At 32.1% G+C, this 21223-nt stretch overlaps 1 protein-coding gene across 1 annotated transcript; it reads right to left on the bottom strand.

Moving 5' to 3' along the window:
* Nucleotides 1-1530: 1530 nt before the first annotated feature.
* Nucleotides 1531-8936, bottom strand: LOC109618874 (uncharacterized). The gene is made up of 4 exons (XM_066078947.1): nucleotides 8510-8936; nucleotides 3930-4142; nucleotides 3312-3461; nucleotides 1531-2338 (listed from the first exon to the last, which is right to left on the bottom strand). The coding sequence occupies exons 1-4, from the start codon at nucleotides 8823-8825 to the stop codon at nucleotides 1800-1802; spliced, it is 1218 nt and encodes a 405-aa protein (XP_065935019.1). The 5' UTR covers nucleotides 8826-8936; the 3' UTR covers nucleotides 1531-1799.
* Between the last annotated feature and the right edge of the window lie 12287 nt (nucleotides 8937-21223).

Genomic DNA, 21223 nt, shown 5'->3' with positions numbered 1-21223 from the left:
ACTTTCGGTCGAAAAGACCTATTGTTTTCATCTTTTTTAACCGGGTTTTCCAACGGAAAAATCCGGTTATTAAAATGGTGAAAATGGCGGGCGGGCGGGCGGGCGTCTGCCAAAAGGGTACCATCATTGTACGGATAACTCCTCCTACAGTTTTCAAGATAGGAAGTTGTTCTTTTGCAGATCAATTGTACATCTATCAGAGGTGTGCATATTGCTATGATTTTGATTTCTGATAATTTATCGAAAAAATACCAGCTTTTGAACTTAGTCATTTTTCGGCAAAATGTTGCATATAGGGTACCCTCATTGTACGGATAACTCCTCCTACAGTTCTCAAGATAGGAAGTTGTTCTTTTGCAGATCAATTGTACATATATCAGAGGTGTGCATATTGCTAGGATTTTGATTTCTGATAATTAATGGAAAAAATACCAGCTTTTGAACTTAGTCATTTTTTGGCAAAATATTGCATATAGGGTACCCTCATTGTACGGATAACTCCTCCTACAGTTCTCAAGATAGGAAGTTGTTCTTTTGCAGATCAATTGTACATATATCAGAGGTGTGCATATTGCTAGGATTTTGATTTCTGATAATTTATGAAAAAAATACCAGCTTTTGAACTTAGTCATTTTTTGGCAAAATGTTGCATATACATGTAGGGTACTCCATTTCACTGGATAAGGGTTGACATGGATTATGGATACAGTTTACATAAAAGAAAACCCGGTTTGCTGTCACATTGACAGCTTTTCACTTGTTTATTACTATTCTCGACAGAATTTTTGCCAGCGATTTTTTAAAAACGAAAAGACATCGTTTTGAAGGTTTTGAACTTCCGGTTTCGTTACTTCTGGTTTTTACAAGGATATCACTAAAAATTGAATAAAGCGCAATATCTTACTTACATTTTGAGTTAGAGTATTCAAATTTTAGAATAAGATGTATCTTGTCAAGTTGTACAAATTTGTCACCTATAACATTTTTCTATATCTTATCGTTTTTAAGATATTTGACCTCAAACTTGAGAAAAGAGGGATAAAAAAAACCAAAAAAATCAAATGACCTTAGAAATTTAAGAAGACGCCTTCATATTGTTAACGTTGTAGTAGTTAACATACATTTAAAGTCTTAACAAAAATATGTAGTACTTCCGGTTTTATGGGTTGATGAAAATTGTCTATAGGGTTTTCATTAAATTTATACCAAATGTTTATACCACTAATACCTTGGTCAGGTCCGAAAATCAGCATTGGTCGATACTTTTTGTTGGAGTTATGGGACTTTGACCACAATATTGACTCCGTTTTATCCAAAAATTGACCTTGTCAGCGCTCTCATGCCTACAAATTTTGACGGATTTTCATTAAATTTATACCAAATGTTTATACAATACTTTGGTCAAGTTCGAAAATCAGCATTGGTCGAAACCTATGGTTGGAGTTATGGGATTTTGACCACAATAATGACTCCGTTATATTTATATCATCTAAAAGTTTCGTTCATGTTAGATTTGAAAACAAACATGCATCGTATAAATGATTAGCTGACGTTTCCTATCTACTTTTGATCATTAGGTGCCGTAGAACTTTAATGAGAAATACAAATGTAGACACTTTCACAATAACTCCATGCCACCGCTATTGCCCAGATTAATAAAACAGTCTATTTAGTACATTTTACCACTTTTTATTATGACTGCAGTTTAGACACCAATCTGAACTTCTTTTCAGTAATGATAAAAAAAGTAATGTCGGACAGTTTGTGCAAAAGAGAAAACGTAGTACTCATAAGATTGATCATGCATCTGGTTTCTCATCGTCAAGCTTTATCCTGTCAATCATGGCAACGCTGTTATGCAAATCCATCTCGCATCCACGGGCAGAATCATTCAACGACGGATTTTTCTTAGGGTGGAATTTAGGGACAAAGCATTCACTTAGATTTGAGTATGTCTCCAATTTGCATGCTACAAGGTTCTTAAAATTTGACACAAGACTACTCACTATGTCAGTGTTGACATTATTAAATCCTGTGCAAAACATCCTGTTGTGCAAGACCATCCATAGAACAATAACGGCGTTGTTACTAAGCGAGTCACCGTTAAATAAGTTTATATAGTCGCTGACCAGAAAAATATCATTTTCTGCGTGATACAACATGATTTTGAACTTTTTAGGAGAAATGACAATGTTCGGCGTCATGTGATTTGACCTATCTGGATGCCGTTTTCTTTGAATCAATGAGAATACAATGGTCTGAGCTAATGCCTGTTTTAGTACGACGTCTGAAACCTTTTTTTTTACCTCTGTTATCATTTTCGGGGACTCCTCAAAATCTGAAAGTTCAAGATAGAAAGCTAGTCACCATTGTTCTTTAAAAAGAAAGTAAGAAAAAAAATAGAATTTTTCCTTTTATCCAAGACAGTTTAATCAAATATATATGAAATACATACAAATACAAAAATATTTGAATATATTTAGCGGGAACTTATTCAGAATATTTAACATTTGAAAAATTTTGGAACACAATACGTCAATTCTTTTCTGGAAAGCGCTATATTAGTTTTGATTGAAAGAACGGATAACCAAGAACGCGGGCTGACTAAGTAACATCCTTGCGGAAAGTGTAAAGCAAGTTCCTCTTGTATCGCGATAAAAACTTTTGACAACTTGAGTTTTGAAATAAACAAACAATTATGCATGCTCTCGCGTTTTTTTCTTATTACATTTTTATACAGCTGAGAGATTGTTAAATACTGTATTATATATATGCGTTAATTATTGAAGTCAAGATTAAAAGTCCTGGCCGCTCCATTAAATATCCAGCCATTTATTATGATTTAAAGTTAAGGTGTGCTACTCATCAATGTTTTTGTATCAAGAATTTTTTTTATCAGTATATCATTGATATATACAGACAAAACATACTTAATAACGAAAAAAAAGTTCACTTAAATCTTTGGCACAGGTGATCAAAAATCAACATTTATGACAAAAACTCGGACTGTCGTAGAAAAAATATCTCATTTTGAGGACTTATGCATGAAATTTCGGCAGTCTAATGAGAATCTAAACGGCAATTCAGCAATGCTTTTATGTATAATATGCATTATTTGTGTGTTGCTTTCTGTAACGCGCAACTTTTCATCATTTTCTTGCAATTTATAACTTTTACGGTACGAGTGCACCCATAAACTCTTCACTGTGAATTGAAGTGCAAGTCCCGCTACAAATTGTATACAAAACCATAATGACGTTTGTGGTGGATATTCTTAATATGTTCAAGCCTTTCAAAATATCCACATTTACCTTTGCTTTCATCTAATGATTCAAATAGTTCCTCTTCCCCCTCCAAAGCTTTTGCTATTGCTGGTACATCATCAGAAGCTGATTCAGGTGTACTTTGATAAGGTGACGTGAAAACAATATCAATAAATCCATGCCATACTGAATTGGCTCCTGAAAAAAATGAAAGTATACATGTAAATCCTGAATTCTAAGATCCCCATCACTCACCTAGATATATTTTGCTTCATAGGCATACTTAAAGATAATTTTTACCTTCATAGAAGGACTAAGCTACATGTAAACTGTCATTCTTTTATATTTAAATACAAGTTTATAACAATCAGGGTAATTATTTTTAAAGTTGTAAATTTTATTTATGCTTTTAAACAAAAAAATGGTATCTAACGATGTAGCGCAACGGGTGTGAGCGATAACAACTAATCTGTTTATCAAGAGTCGTTCGTGTACCGCTGGTACTTCTACAATTTATAACTTTCCAAATATTTCATTTTATCAACATGTGTCATCATGCTAAATTATATCAAATAAGTTCATTGTACGCTATAACTGTAAATTATATCAAGATGCATAAACAGCATTAATATATTCAAAAAATGAAGCTCATTATAAATGTCATACCCATTCCTGTTGATGAAAAATTAGGTTTTACATTGCATCCACATAAGCAGGGATTCTGATCATGTGAATTGGCATCTACTTTGTAAGATCCACCTGGTGCTAGCTTTTTCAAAAGGTGTTCAGCAAGAGCCACAGTAATACCTGTCTCTGAAGCTTTAAACGTCCCACTCTTCCTCTTCTTGAATACAAAGTTCAAAGACTTTTCATCATTTTCTAAAAAAAAGTTAAAAATGGATGTTGATCTTGAAAAACAGTATGCTTTTTAATTTAATAAGATAAATGTTTCCTTCGTTATAGGAATTAACTCCCAAATTATTTGTTATAACTTTTTTCTAGTTTTTACAATAAGATGTTTCAAGAGGAAAACTCCTGTTACTTTTTCCAGAATAAAAATTGTAAATGTTGACGACAGATATAAGTGATTAGAATTTAAAACAAACTCATTAATTTCATTTCTATTCACATACTTTTCATATCATATGCATAAAACATGAAATAGATATTGTACGAGTATTTAATGTGAACTTCGAATATTATATTTTAAATTTTTTTTAGAATTAATCGTAAATGAACATATATTTATTTAAAGTAAATAAACAAAGGCACCACTTAGCTGACCATCACCTTTCGGCATGAGAATTTGGGGTAGGGTGCATTATTAAGTAATATTCATACAATTGAGAAGGCAAAATCGTTCTGCGACAATTTGGGGTATATGTGATACATAAATACATATTATAAAATAGTAAATGTGACACATGTATTTTAAAATATCGTCTTTAAACCATTATGACTTGATTTCATAAAATTTACTTTCTTCCTTTTTTTCAAGGTGGCCAAGGTGAATGCATTGGAGAGAGACTGTTCTAATAATCTTTTAACAGAATAGTTTTTAATGAATTTTCAGATCAGCTTGGTTCCTTTGTTATATTTATCTGTCATGTCTCAATTATATCGGGGACAGATCAGACGTAATAACGCGTGAATAACGTCAGACATTGTTTTGTGATGTATGAAATATTACCTTTAAAAAAATAAAAAAAAATTGAAAATTGTTCAAAAAATTCAATCATTATCACGCCTTTTTTTAAATGTAATTTAATGTATTGGTTTTTAAAAGTTAAAGTCAAACAAAGTAGAAGGAAGCAAACAAGCGGAAGGCCTTATTATTATTCTGAACAATTTGCGTATTTCTTCTTATTTTCTGCTCTTTTAGTCGCCAACTTTGATCCTTAATATCTCGCTCGTTTGTTCACTGATTGCTTTAAGATGTTCAGATCTGATAACATACCGCACGATGTTGTTTCATATTTTATTTGATGACATTATATATTTGGTTTTGAATTATTCTTCTTTTAAGTAGATTTGTTGATTTATCAGATGGGTTTAGCTTTAACAATGACTGGCCGAGTCTCAAATATGGGCTTGTTTCGTTGTTTAAATGAAAATAAAAGGAGTGGTGTAGGTGTTAAAACATAGGTTAAAAAAAAAACAAAGAAATTCACGCATTTTCCATGGTAGGTTTCTACCTGATAATAGGTTGTTATAAGTTGTATTTCAAAAATTGTGGGTCTTACTGATACCTTTCATTCACAGCTGTTTATACGTTAATTAAATTCAGTTCCTAAAATCACAAAAAGATGACAAATTGTAACTTCTGCGTTTGAGTTATTCCCCTTTTTATCTCACCTGAGCTCAAGTGAGCTATTCTGATCACATTTTGTCAGTCGTTCGTCTGTTCGTCCGTCTGTAAACTGTTTTACATTTTGAACCTTTCTCTATAACCGATTGGCCAATTTATAAAAAAAAATGGTACAAAGCATCCTTATGGTAAGGCGAATATAAAATGCAGGAATGAAATACTGATCTTTTTTCATAGCAGAGAAAACTTTGAATCTGTAAAAAAAAAAAAGGGGGGTGCATTTTTAAAAATCATCTTCTCAAGAACTACTATGTCAAATTCAACGCAATTTAACATACATAATCCTTATGGAAAGACAATAATCATTTGAAAAATAAAAGGGTCAATTTTATTTCCGAATTTCAGTTATTACGAAAAGAATAATTGGAAGGTGTGGGGTTTGATCAATTTATAACTTCGGGTTCGGTATTTCATGTCTCAAAAACCTCTTTGAAGCGGCCATTTTGAACGAATGATAAATGAGTCAATCTGACAAAGATGAGTTTGGTTGTTATGGAACAGATCGCGTGCGAAAGGACTCTTTGAAACATGCAAGACACATTAATGCCGATTTTGTAAAGTAAATTAAGATTAAATATTTCAATGCGTTGACATTTTCATCTTTGACTGTGGTTTTAGCTCGTTTCGTTTTCATGAATTACGGTTTGTAATTTGGGGGAACTATCGCCTGTATTTTGTAAGTTTGACATAGGTATCAGTAACTAAGACAGCTTCGCCTCGCCATATATGATATTGATCATCCCAATGTATTTCCGTAGTGAGTCAGTAACTAACATATATATATATATATATATATATATATATATATATATATATATATATATATATATATATATATATATATATCTCTGTGTGTGTGTGTGTGTGTGTGGCTCCAGAGAAATTGTATTTCACAAACGAATCATAATGAAGCAAACTCTTATGTATATCGACGGCATTTGTCTATTTTAATAAGGATCTACACATCTAGCATTGTACAGTTAAACCTGTTCATAAAGAAGTGTCAGGGGTGGGTCATTTTATTTCATTTTAAATGTAATTCTTTATATCTGTCAAGTTTACTACATGTAATAAAGTCACGGAAAGAAAAATCATTTCGCTGTAAGTATCAATTCATTATAAGCGTGTTCGCTTTCACCATGTGTTATTATTTAAGTTTAAATGTTAACACATCATGGCCAAGGCACCAATTTTGTATTCCGTCACAAGTATGACGAGCTTGTTTCCTGTTTTACTGATACATGTAATTCTAATCAAGTCCGCGAAATCAGACAAATAAAAATGTTTTTCCATTTAGGATTTTAGGGCTGGCTCTTACATTGTTCAATCTTTGCATCCCAATAATGAACATGAATAATGAATTTTCGATGCTTGTACCAACAAAAGATAAGAAGCTTTTATTCATGTACCTTTTGTATGATATCAAAAAAAGAAGCACTAAAGGTCACTAAAAGAAGGAGCCTAGAGACTCGTAAAGAAGTCGGGTATAAATAATTTTAGAATCATTTATGTTTTAAGTGCATTAAAAAAATGTTGATCATACATGTAACAGTATATGTTTGAAAAAAAAATGTAATGACATCTATTTTCTGCGTAATTAGGGATCTTATGGGCTAAAGCCCTCATACGTGGATGTTATGTACATATATTAAGAAAATAATACATATTTAATTAAGCATTGTAAAAGTAAAAAAATGCTTGTATTGATCATAAGGATTTTTGGGCTGTTGTTCAATTGATTGTATCTCAAAAATGATCAATTTATGAAAAAAATAAGGAGACCTTTCGTTGATATCATCAAACAGGGGATGGTCTCTTTTTTTAGGGACCAATGGACCGTAAAGTCTATTAGAAATAGCTTTAACATATTTTGTATTGCGTTAAGGAAAAAGAGTTGCTATTTCTAACGATAACAACAAATGTGTCTGAGGAAATCTTTGCCACGCCCATCTATTACATATATTTAGGAGAATAACATATTTATATACCGCATGTTTTAAAAAAATAAAAACTCTTTGTTGAATATTGTTAAAGGTAATACTAATTTTATACAGTGTCCAAAAGTGGAAGGGGGTTCTGACATATTGTCTTTTCTTATGCCATCAGGAGAAGGGGCTGGCTCATTTTTTAGGAGCCAAGAGACTTGTTAAATCTATTACAAATGACATAAAAACTAACTATATTTTGTAATGCATTATAGAATGCATTTTAAACCATACTTCAGGAATGTAGACTTGTTAAATGCAATGCTGTAATATCGAGTTATCATTTCGAGTTAAAAGATATGATGATCGCTGTGTCTCAGTAAACCATATTTTATTTTGTTGAGATGACTGAACATTTGATGGATAATTTCAGGGGACTTGGGTCCGAATGTGGGTTGTTTGTTATGTTATTACTGTATTGTTGGGTTTTAATCTAACACATGTGCTTAACAAATCAATGTATAATTTAATTTTTCTATTTTGAGGTATTGATGGGAAGCAGGTGTGTCACAGTATACCTTTATTGATATTGTTAATTCTATGCCTAAATCAATACAGAAAATTGATGTCCTTACTCAGAGGTTGTTGTTCTGCAGCATGTGTGCTAATACTTGGCTTATTCATCTTACCTCAAAGATGTAACATAACCGACTTGAAAATATCATGAAGGTTTTTTTTAAAGAAATTGAAATTGTCCATTTGCAAGCTCAGGTCGTACATAAACGGACGATGGCAAACACATTGCATTTGCTTTATTCACCTAAGCAACTACCGTCACAAAAAAACCCTGGTAGATTGTCAACATTTGAGTTGTACATAAGCCAAGAAGCTGGTATTATAATACAGAACAGTCGATCGGCTTAAGAAAGAAAATAGCATCTAGATAACCTTACTTTTTGTTTTGAAAAATTCTCCAAGGCACAAAATAGCATTCTTAGCTGGACCTTCCAGCTTTCCTTTTCCCACATTAACAATTTCATCAAGAAAAGTCATCCCTCTTTTAAACAATTGTGCAAATGAGATAAAGCGTTTTCCTTTCTCGTCTTTGAAAAATTCAAACTCGCAGTCAGCTTTCGAAAATGGGCAACTTGTTAACCCATTGCAAGACTGGAGTTGTACAATATTGAAACGTACAGATTCCCTCAGGTACTTCTCTCCATCCTTGATAATTTGTTTGTCGATATACTTCAAAGCACTCTCTACATCCATTTTCAACAGTTAGTGTGTGTTTGATACGTGGCAATGTTTCATGACAAGACATGAAATCAGTAATGTAAAGGATATATGATGGCTGCACTCATTGACAAAAAAACACCGATTCAGAATTTAAATGCCTCGAGGAACCCAATAATTATTTTAGTGCAGAACTACGTGTACTAGTATTGATTATTGATTTATCGACGTTGTCTCTGCATATGAACATTACACTGCGACGGCTTGTTGTTAACGGGTTTGACTTTAAAGCTTGGGTGTATGAAGGGGGAGGGGGGTTAAGTTAGCTTGTAAAGGTTTTTTCGGACGCAACTATCACCCCCCTCTCCAAATGAAAATTGATACTACGTGTCTGTATTGTGTTATCATTAAATGTACGTGGTTATGTCAACAATGGTACAAGCAAAAATGGTTTATTATATGCCAGACAATCACCAAACAATTGATAAAAAATGACAAACAAAACCATAAGAACTAAGAGTCCTGTGCCCAAGACAAAATTGTCATCCAATCTGAGACTAAATCTACATGTATTGGCTTCATTAGGCTTAGTGCATATTAAGTAATTAAATTAGTATTGATGTCATATCAATTAACTTATATATATACAGTGAGTTCAAGCATATCTTTTACAACATACACCATAGCATAGCATAGCATTGAAATCTCATAGCATAGCATTGGAATCTCATAGCATAGCATTGAAATCTCATACCATAGCATACAATCTCATAGAATCGCATTCGTCATATCATACCATAGCATAGCATACAACATTATTTTAACTCGGTTTTAAATGTTTTTATTTGAAAAAATAAATTTTTACACGATAGATTTGTGGGAATCTTTGGCTTCTTATTATTTCACTTCGAAATGTGTGGAACTCTTCTGTGTATGGAGACGTTTTTGTTCAAATCTCATAGCATACCATAGCATAGGAAACCATATCATTAAGCCTTCATTTACATTTCTCATAGCATAGCATACAAATCTCATAGCATACCATACAAATCTCATAGCATATCAATAAAATCGCATACCATAGCATAGCATTAAATTGTAAAAGATATGCATGAAATGACTGTATAAATAAAAGTTTCCTCGTTTCATATATATATATATATATATATATATATATATATATATATATATATATGCGGTTGTTTATTTTCTGCGGTATTTTGCGGATAAGAAAAATCCGCAAAAATTCAAAACGCAAAATATTCTTTTAAAAAAATCACTAATTTTGACACTATTTAAAATACAACCTATAATATTCAAACGTGATCAGTCCGTTATTATGGGGCTCTGCGTCGTATTTCACACCTAATTATCTCATGTTACCTGTGCGATATCAATTATAGCTGAACAGATATAAGGGCTGTGTGTTTAGTCGAGTATGAAATAAAAATGATCTGAGAAAAGTTCACAAGCAGTATTTAGTAGACTTGTAAAACATTTGAGAGTTAGTTCTCATTCACAGTGAACACGGTAAGAATGTCGATTTTAAGATATGTAAAGCGCGGAAGTATTCTTCCAAAATCTTAACGGACAGTTATCGGCAAGTTTATCCCCTAGATCGATCCAAGAGTGTAGCAAAAGGGTGTCTGAAGTTATGGATAAAACTACAATGCCAAATTCGAGCAAAAAACGTGGTTCATATTCGACCTATTCACCCAGGGACCGAGTCATAATCGGGAAATACGCCGCTGAACATGGACCTGCCGCAGCCATGAGAAATTTCAAAGCCGATTATCCAGAATTAAAAGAGTCCACGACAAGATATTTTAGAGATTCATATAAATCCGAGCTTACAAACAGAAAAAGAAAACTAGATACGATCTCGTTGCGAGCAACGAGTGGGTCTTCCGTCCAATTTTTGAATAGATTAGATTAAACTTATCAATTCAAAGATAAAATCTAAGATCTAAGCGAAAAAAAGTAAGAAAAAAAATTGCGGCACTCGGGGCTAGAACCCAGGTCGCCTCGGCCATGTCCACGACTCTATCGACTGAGTTACTCGGACTCTTGCTTCAGAACTTTGACGCTTAATTTTTTGAGAATGCCTTGATAGATTTAAAAACAAATTACATATTCTAAATCAGTAAGAGAGTCACTATAAGGTGTAAAAATTACAAAGAAAAATATTAAAAAATAAAAAAGTCGAAAAATTCAATTTTTCAAATTTCCTTCCGGTGACGACCGGAAGTGATGGCAGACATTCTTTTGACCGAGGAGCGCCAGAAAAATGATAGATCTATCATCTCTGAAAGTTTCAGCCCTATATCTTTACTCGTTTTTGAGAAACCTGACAGACAAAATTGACTTTAAAAAATCTTTTTTGACGATAACTTCCGAGCGGAAGTGAATTTTGAAAAATTGTCACGGGGGTACAAACTTCAGATGGCGAGGCATCATCAGTGAAAATTTGAAGGAAATCTAATCAGCCATTTCCGAGAAATCGCCTGCACAAAATGTGAAAGGAAAAAAAGAATAATAACTAGATGCAATCTCGTTGCGAGCAACGAGAGGTCTTCCGTTTGAATGCACCTTAAAAAGGCGGTCGAGATAGTTTCTTTTATTTCTCAACACCTTCTAAAATTCTAGTAAGCCTCTCTAAAGATTTCAACAGACATATCTTAATTCTATAACAGGGCGCTATTACTGTGATTTATGATAAAATTCAAACGGAAATTAGTAAAATCCACAATTTTAGAGATAATATTTTCAATCGAAACAAAATTAAGGGAAAAAAAAGAGTCGGCACTCGGAGATTGAACCTGGGTCGTCCGGACAAAAGTGGTACACTCTAACGTGGATAGATTGTAGAACAAAAATACATATTCTCCATTCATTATAGGGTCTGTATGGTAACATGACTGAAAAAATATTTTAAAACAAGGTGAAAAAAAAATGAATTTTGTTTCTTTCAATGACGACCGGAAGTTACGATGGACTTTCGGAGTGTGAAGGACACTGCGGATAAAGAGTAATAATCATCAGTGAAATTTTTAACTTTCTAATTGACATTTTTTGAAAAAAATCGTGATCAAACAAAATCATGAAATCTTTGATACATATATCTCGGGACCGGAAGTGACGATCAAAAAATTTAAATAGACATACTGTGGTTTCATCAATATTCGTTGAATACCAATTTTCGTGGATTTCGTTGTTAAGTTTATCCATGAAATTAAATGTTCACTGAAGTGCAATTTCTACTAACAGTTTGTATTGATAGTGTCATTGGCCACGAATTTACGTATCCTTGAAACTGTGATTTTCACTTTAACCACAAAAATTGATACCCTTGAATATTAATGAAACCACAGTACATGTATATTTATACTGGACAAAAAGCGCTATCATTGTGATTAATAATTTTCATAAAATTAAAACAGAAAATCGATCGTTTCAAAGATAAAATCGTAAATCGCTGAAAATTTGAAAGTTCCATCTTTGGCACTTTTAAATACACATCGGGTGCAACCGGTCAACAGGGGATTCTTACTCATCCTAAGTACTTGATATTGATTTTTATAATGATGTATATAGTATTAACATTAAGTACATAGAGAAGAATGCACCAGGTCGCTATAAACTACATTTGTATTATGTGTGTGAGAGAGAGAGAGAGAGATATTAATTAATCATGTATGTAGTTCTTTGTAAATAATTATAAACTTAAGATTTTAAATAATTATAACCCCCATGGACCCTGCCGTAATGAATTTTTTTTTATTAAAAGTGAAAATTCAGTCATTTTGTTTTAACATTGTATTTCGCCGATCGGTATTTACATCTGTTTAATCCCCTACAGGTGGTCAGTTTTCACACCTTGTCCCAGTCACTCGGTCCTGTGTATATTTTCGTGTTTAACTTCGGAGGTTTTTCTTAATCTAAGACTGACAAAAGACTTGTATCTGTATACATACACAAAAAGGAAAAAGTACACCACCTATAATAAAAATGATTTTTTAGTGTTGACTTCCGATTAGTAAGAAGACAATCATTAAACAATTCATTTTTTCAAATAATTTTAATCCATACTCATTATGCCGAAACTATAAATGAATACATAATTTTTGGACACCTAATGTACATTTATCCACTAGCCACATTACATACGTAGGTCTTTCAGAAAGTTTGGTTGTTCAAGTCGTTACCGTTTTTGAGATCTCTGCAAAATAAGGTTTTTTTGTCTCGGGATAGGAAACGGACAAACGGAAGTGCTCAATGAAAATTAAATTTAATATTGATTGTATACTTGCCTATCGTACATGATTGTATATAGAGCTAACTGAAATTATCAAAGGAAAACAGTTAAACTGATAAACAGCTTATAATTTGTTTGAACTCTTCCGATGTGTACCGGAAGCGATGGTCGACAAAATGAAACCGTTTAAACACATGTTCAATCAAATGTCTATCATCCATGTAAGTTTCGTGTCTTGATCACTTACAGTTTTTAAGATATCTAGGGTACAAAAATTTGCTTTTATAAAGCTACCCGAGATAATTGAGATATCTCACCGGAAGTAGAGTGTTGTTGTTTATTTAACATCGGATAGATGACATATGTAAATATTTATATATATATTTCAATTCTATGTAAAGAATATTTAATGCTTAAAAAATTATTTTCGAAGAGCTTCCGGTGACGACCGGAAGTTACGACGAACAAAACAAAATAGTTTAAACACGGTCTATCATACTATAAAGTCTGGATGTTCAAGTCTTTATCGTTTTAGCGATCTCGATGCGACAAGCTTTTTGTTGCGGGACAGGAAATGGACGACTGAAAATGAACTTTGACAAAATGTAAAGAAAACACCTGGAGATATTATCATTATCTATCATCCCTGAAAATTTAAAGAAAAACTATCCTGTCATATCTGAGAAATCTTGTGGATTTCACCATGCATCGGACACCCTTGGATTTTTATCTTTCAAAGTCCAGATATAAATAAAACTTGTTTCAAAAGTTACAAATTTTACTCTTGCTTAATTATTCGAGAAAATTTAGCGAAATTCTTCAAAAGGTATGAAATAAAGGAAATAAATAAAGTGTTTATATAGCTATTTCACCATGGATCGGACAATACTATAAGCATCGCACAGTTATACGTTAGAGATTAAAAATAAGAAAATTTTCTGGTTTTAATGTGAAAATACAGAGGTTTGGAAAATTAAATTTATTCAATTGGCATTTAGATTTGTTTTAATGTAAATCCTTGAATCTACAGTCAGGAATTAGACTAGTGCTTCTGTTTACAGAAATATGAACCATAGGGGTAATTTATCGTGCCAGCACCTACTGGAACTTTAGATTAAAAAGGCAGTATCTAAAAAACTCGAATTTTGAGTGGTCTGAGGAAAATGCTTTGCATTAATCATTTTTTTTTTAATATTTTAATTTTCTTATATAACTGTCCGATGCATGGCTTCTGTTTACAGAAATATGAACCATAGGGGTTATTTATCGTGCCAGCACCTACTGGAACTTTAGATTAAAAAGGCAGTATCTATAAAACTCGAATTTTGAGTGGTCTGAGGAAAATGCTTTGCATTAATCATTTTTTTAAAAATTTTATTTTATTATAGAACTGTCCGATGCATGGTTAATTTCTGTTCGATCCATGGTGAAATGAATATATGAAGCAAAATTGACTTTAACATTAATTGTTCGAAGACTTATTTTAATCAAATTGTTTTAAAACTAATTCACAATCAAATGCACAACATTCAAATAATGATTTTTGTGTATAATCTTCGTAACTTAATTTTCACTGATGGCGTATTTGACGTCATTTTACGAAGCCTATATGGCTATTTTTTTTGACAATGTGACTGTCAATATAATATATGATGTAGTTCATTGATATACGAAACAGTATAAGAGCGCATGCACATTTATTTGTATATATTTCAACGGTATTTTGAAACGAGCTCTTTTGTTTGCTGGACAAATGGCGCTTTTATTGAACTTTCTGATAAAATTAAAACCATAAATATTTAAAATTCATGATTTCAAAGATGAAATCGTATTAAATCAAAACAGAATTAAAGAAAAAATAACATTCGGCACTCGGGGAGTGAACCCCGGTCGCCTGGACACAACAAGTCCACTACTCAAACGACTGAGCTACGCGGACTCTCGCTTCAGTACTTTGGAGCCCAAAAATCTCGAGAATGCGTGCATCGATTTTAAAACAAAGTAATTAAAGCGTCTCTATCGAATAATAAACAATTTTCAAAACAAAAAAGTTGAAAATTAATGTTTTTGTTTCCTTCCGGCCAGGATAGGTAAAAATGTTGGAAGCATTCCATTTTGCACTGTTTTGTGTAGTACAGTACAGATTTGATTTTTACAGACTACAACAAATCGAACAAAGAACCAGTTTTTCTTTCAAAAGTTTAATGGCAGCTGAACATTAGTTATTCTAGCCTTAACAAAGTAAAGGCAACGGGAATTTGTATTTCACAAAAAAAACCCATAAATTCACAAAATATCTAAAATTATGATTAATGGTAGCTGAACATGAATTATTCTAGCCAAAACAGAGAAAAGGCAAAGGCAAGTTGTATTTCACAAAAAAAAGCCAAAGGCAATTTGTATTTCACAAAAAAGCCAAATGCAATTTGTATTTCACAAAAAATTCACAAAATATCTGAAAATATGATTTTAAGCACTGCTTACTTAAACATTTCGAAATTGAAATGAAAACAAGAAATTAGAAAACAAAAAAACCATCTTGACCATAGTCCATCAAATTATGTCTTCAGGGGACCTAATCCGAACAAAGAACCAGTTTTCTTTTAAATGTTTAATGGTAGCTAAACATTAGTTATTCTAGCCTTAACAAAGTAAAGGCAACAAGAATTTGTATTTCACAACCCCCCCCCCCCCCAGAAATTCACAAAATATCTAATAATATGATTAATGGTAGTTGAACATTAGTTATTCCAGCCTTGACAGAGTAAAGGCAAAGGCAATTTGTATTCCACAAAAAAGTCAAAGGCAATTTGTATTTCACAAAAAATTCACAAAATATCTGAAGATATGATTTTAAGCACTGCTTACTTAAACATTACGAAATTGAAATGAAAACAAGAAATTGAAAAACAAAAAAAACATTTTGACCATAGTCCATCAAATTATGTCTTCAGGAGAGCAAATCCGAATGAAGAACCAGTTTTCTTTCAAAAGTTTAATGGCAGCTGAACATTAGTTATTCTAGCCTTAACAAGAATTCATATTTCACAAAACCCCGCAAGAAATTCACAAAATATCTAATAATATGATTAATGGTAGTTGAACATTAGTTATTCTAGCCTTGACAGAGTAAAGGCAAAGGCAATTCGAATTTCACAAAAAAGTAAAAGGCAATTTGTATTTCACAAAAAATTCACAAAATATCTGAAGATATGATTTTAAGCACTGCTTACTTAAACATTTCAAAATTAAAATTATAACAAGAAATAAGAAAACAAAAAAACATCTTGACCATAGTCCATCAAATTATGTCTTCTGGAGAGCAAACGAAGAACCTGTTTTCTTTGAAAAGCATAATGGTAGCTGAACATTAGTTATTCGAGCCTTAACAAAGGCAACAGGAATTTGTATTTCACAAAAAAACAACCCAGAAATTCACAAAATATCTAAAATTATGATTGATGGTAGCTGAACATTAGTTATTCCAGCCTTAACAGAGAAAGGGCAAAGGCAATTTGTATTTCACAAAAAATTGACCAAAGATTTTAGTGCTTACTTAAAAATTTCAAAATTAAAATGAAAGAGCCAGTCTTCTTTGAAAAGTGTAATGGTAGCTAAACATTTCGTAGTTAAAATGAAAACTAGAAATTAGAAAAAAAAAAATCTTGACCATAGTCCGTCAAAGTATGTCTTGAGGAGAGCAAACTTTTAATCCGTCATGACAATTTATTCCTCTTCAGCAAGTTCAATTGATGATCTATCAATAGAAGGAAAAGAAGTAGACAATTAGAATTTAACTTGAGTCTGTTTTTTTTATAAATAAATGTACAAGTATAATGATGTTGTAACCTTTTAAATAAGGAGTTAAAATGTACTTTTAACTATAGACTTCCCATACATCACCTTAAATGGAAATGAAGCAAAGGATTCTTAAAAGAGTGAGCTGACAATAATTTGTATGTTGAAACTAGATGTGTTGTAACGCCACAAATGCCCCCATAAGCAGCCAAAACTTTAAATGGAAACATTTGTTTGATTCTAAAAGAAGTTAGTATCCCTGAGAATTACTTAATTTTCTTAAGTTCAAAAGGCATATCGGACTAGAACCGATTTCAAACTCAACCTGTATTTTCTATTAAATAACCCCCATATGAAATATCCGTTTTGATATGCATTCCTTCAAAAGGTAGAGAGCGGAAACCGAGAGTTTGTCATTTTTTTCAAAGTTCAAGACGCATAACTCTGTCAAGTCATTGAACCGGAACCACATTCAAAGTTGAACTGTATTTTCTAGAAAATGACTTACATATGAATTATCAGTTTTATATAAGCACCCCTTCAAATGTTAAAGTGGAAACAAAGAATTTCCCTTTTTTTTTTCAATGTTCAAGAGGTATAGGTGTCAAAAATCATTGGATTGGAAAAATTTGAACGCAACCTGTATTTTTTAGTGAAAAAAACCCACATATGAAATATCCTTTAAAATGAGTGGGAAGTGAAAAATGGTCATTTTTTTCTCATTCTTTTGAAAGTTCAAGGACATAACTCTGTCAAAAACCATCGGCCCGAAACTAAATTTGAACTCAATCTGTATATTTCTGCGACACATCTGTCATCCATACATTAAATTTGAGTTGAATGAGTGCAACGGTTGTTGAGATAATGATCAGAATGTGAATTTCTAAATTTCAAGTTTAACTCTGTGAAAAATCATCGGACCAGAACGATATTGGAACACAACCTGTATGTTAATATGACACCGCAATATATTAAATTTGAGTTGAATGTGCCCAAGGGTTGTTGAGGTAATGATCAGAAAGTGAATGATGGAATGACAGAAAGACAGAAAGGGCTGATAGGCATAGGGCGAGGGCATAAAAATGGTTTAAACATGACTTTGTCCTTAAGATCAGGAACAAGTACTATATACGAGTTACTGGTTTATCAAGTTTGATCTACATCAAGCAAAATGTTTTCAATATTTAAAGTAAATGACACTCCTATGTTAATACAAATTCAATTTATTAACACATTAAGATATGTGACCTCAAAACAAAGAAGGGATTTTTACTTTGTAGGAGTTATGTATAAATTTTGATGTCAATCAAGCAAAGAGTTGTAAAGATTTCCATGGGATTACAGTGTACCAGTGTATCAAGTTCGATATATCTATAAAAAGCATATAAAATACTGTAGAAGATGTTTATATCAAAGTACCAAGGACGTCAAAATTTGCTTAAATATATGGATAATTTACTTTACCCTATTGATAATTACTTATTTTTAAGCATTGATTATAAGCTTGGTTTACTGTAAGTGACTTTTTACAAAGGTGGGTTAATAAAAATACTGTGATAGATAGTATTTTGGATTGGTAGTCTTTTAAAACTGTCAGCACTTATGTGTATTTCAACAATTGTAATACTGAAAGATGACTTAATTGAGTTTTTTGAATTTTTACAACTTACATCTCCACAATATTCCTTCCTCTGGTGATAGCTTTCAGCATCATGTTGGGTGAAAATTCACCCAATGGGAATATTGTTTGCATGAGGTGTCCCTCCATCTTCCATAAATGATCCTTCACTAGGATGAATAGCTCATCTCTAAAATAATTCAAATTGTAAACTGTGATAAGTTTTGATTTATTGAATAGAGGTGTTAACAATTTAGGGAAAGAAATTTTTGATAAATTTCACTTGATTTTTTGTTTATTTCGATAAATAGTATGTCACCTTAATTACATTTGATTTATATTGAATGATTAGTTACTAAATATGAAGAAGGGAAGATAACTCTATTAATTGATAAAACTCCCTCCCCTTGAACCCTTTCAAAATGCTTTCACAATATCTTAAAACTGAACATTGCTCGTAAATAGGCACTGTCCGCCATATTTCTATTTAATCAGCGCTATCCCTACAATCCAGAAGGAAACTATCATCAAATAAACAGGTCTTTATTTTCTTGGTTAATATGCAGTCATTTTTTTTAATGCAGACTCAGCGGAAGTAAAGAAGAAGCTTTTTAATCATTGAATTGACTTGACACTATATGACTTTTCTGGCCCTGGAGTCAGAAGCCCTACCTGAAAGGACATCGAATTTATAATTATGGTAGAGGGCTTGCTAGTCTAAAAAATAATGAATTCAGTTTTCCTTACAGATGTGCAAGACATCCATATATATTTGATACAAAACTAAATGAGCATAGAGATGAAGATTTTCTAAGCTTTAATGCATTTTTACTATATGGCCATAGTGGCCCCACCCTAATGCCTGAACTTCTCACCAAGGGGCCATAAATCTCATTATTTTGGTAGAGAGTTTCATGGACATCATAACCATGCATTCAGTGTTTTTCCTCATATGTGTGGGAGAAGTATAGAAGATTTTTGAAAGTTTTGGCTTTTTCGCATACTAGGATTTGGATGTTTCTATGATGCCCTGGAGGTGGTAGAGCCATGAATTTCACATTTTAGATTAATCTTACCATAGAGGTGCTTCACACTAAAATTTGTAGCAATTCGCCTTGTATTGAATGTTATGAGATTACCTACTCATCAAAGCAAGCAGCTTCAATTATGCCATTAACATGTTCTTCTTCATTCAAGACCTGAAAGAGATAGAAAAAGAAATCATTTTGAATTTTGTTTAAACAAAGCTGTTTCTAATGATTGTTGTGAAAGGTTAACACTCATATACACAGAAATAATAATGATATGCATGGATAATTTGGAATTAATTTTTTTAGATGAGGCATCCTATTTAACAATCTTTTAAATCTACAGACATGACCAGGTACAATACATGTCTATGGATGTCATTGTATGACCTTGAAATCTTGAGTAATTTTCAGTGGAAGAAATAGGTGGGTTATTTTTAAGCACGGCCTTTTGTTAAATCCGGCTAATTTTCAAGGTTTTAGGGTATAATTTGGATTTAGCAGTTTGAAATGAAAATGTGAAGTGGACCACAGTAATTTGCAGATATTGTAGATGGGTTTAAATAAATAAGGACATGTATACATTTAAGCTGACTAGTAAGTTTGTAAGATCAGAGTCCTTAATTGATATTGAACTGGTCCCCTTAATCTTTTAATATGTGCATACACTCTTTTCTACAAAGGATCAGCATGAATAATTACAATTGTCCATATGTTTAAATAATATTGTAACTAATAGAGTTCAGTATCATAAAATATAGAATTGCAGCAGAATTCTTAATGATGTAATACTTACCAAATAGTGACCACATCATCATTTTCCAATTCAAAGTTTTTGAAAGCATCTAGTAAATTCTATTCTAATTTTCAATTTTTTGACTAGTTTGTAAAACTTTAGAGGTGCATGACAGGGGATAAGTTTTGAACATTACATGTGGGTAAAATTTTAAATAAGTGGGTAATGTAAGGTTTGAAGTGTTATATGAGGGGTATAAATTGTTGAATATTTATTGCATTCATTTTGTGGTTAGTAGATTTCATGTTAATTTTAAATTTGAATTCCCTCTTATCAAAGGTCTAGCTCTTATTGCAAAGGCATGGTGGAAAAGTCTTTAAAGTTTATGATAAATTCAGACTACCCAAAAACAGGATAATGTCCATATTAAAAAAGATGAAGTATGGTTATACCTCTAGAGTTGTTGAGGGGTTCGAGTTCAAACTTGCACGGTTTAAGTAAAGGTCTAGTGTTAGACAGGAAAGAAGAACTGTTTGGTCAAGTTCACAATCCATGGCCAGGTTGACCATATTCCCCCAAAGTTTTATCTCTATCGATCCCGATTGATCTTTAATTGTGATGATCTTTCTTTTGCTGGTTCCTGTTTCAAGGACACTTGACACCTGTAAAAAGGTAATATCTTTTCCTTTAAAAATTGAATCATCAGATTTACAAGATTAGCTGCGTGTTTAATACACTTTAACAGGAGCATAACAATTTGCATTTTTTTCAAAACATTTTTTTGGTTTGTATAAGTACAGCCAAGCTGAATTTTGATACAGTATTATCATGATAACAGAAAAGTAATAAACAATTAATAATATTACATGGTTACGTAATAAATTAAATATTATGAAATATAAAATACTCATTTAATAATTTTTTCTTTAAATGTTAAAATAATATGGCAGAGTTTCCGAAAACCAGAAAATTCTATCAGTCATTCGGACTGATGACTTA

Source organism: Magallana gigas, chromosome 1, assembly GCF_963853765.1.
Source record: "Magallana gigas chromosome 1, xbMagGiga1.1, whole genome shotgun sequence".
In the NCBI taxonomy this organism is placed as follows: domain Eukaryota; kingdom Metazoa; phylum Mollusca; class Bivalvia; order Ostreida; family Ostreidae; genus Magallana; species Magallana gigas.
The sequence above is the reverse complement of the archived record's forward strand: the minus strand, read 5'-3'. Positions and strand labels throughout refer to the sequence as shown.

Bases quoted from the DNA above. Each gene is read 5' to 3' on its own strand.
- LOC109618874 (XM_066078947.1), bottom strand. From the start codon at position 8,825: ATGGATGTAGAGAGTGCTTTGAAGTATATCGACAAACAAATTATCAAG. The intron at 4,143-8,509 runs GTAAGGTTATCT...ACTTTTTTTTAG, and splicing joins AGAATTTTTCAAAACAAAAA to AAAATGATGAAAAGTCTTTG. The intron at 3,462-3,929 runs GTATGACATTTA...CATTTTTTTCAG, and splicing joins TTTTTCATCAACAGGAATGG to GAGCCAATTCAGTATGGCAT.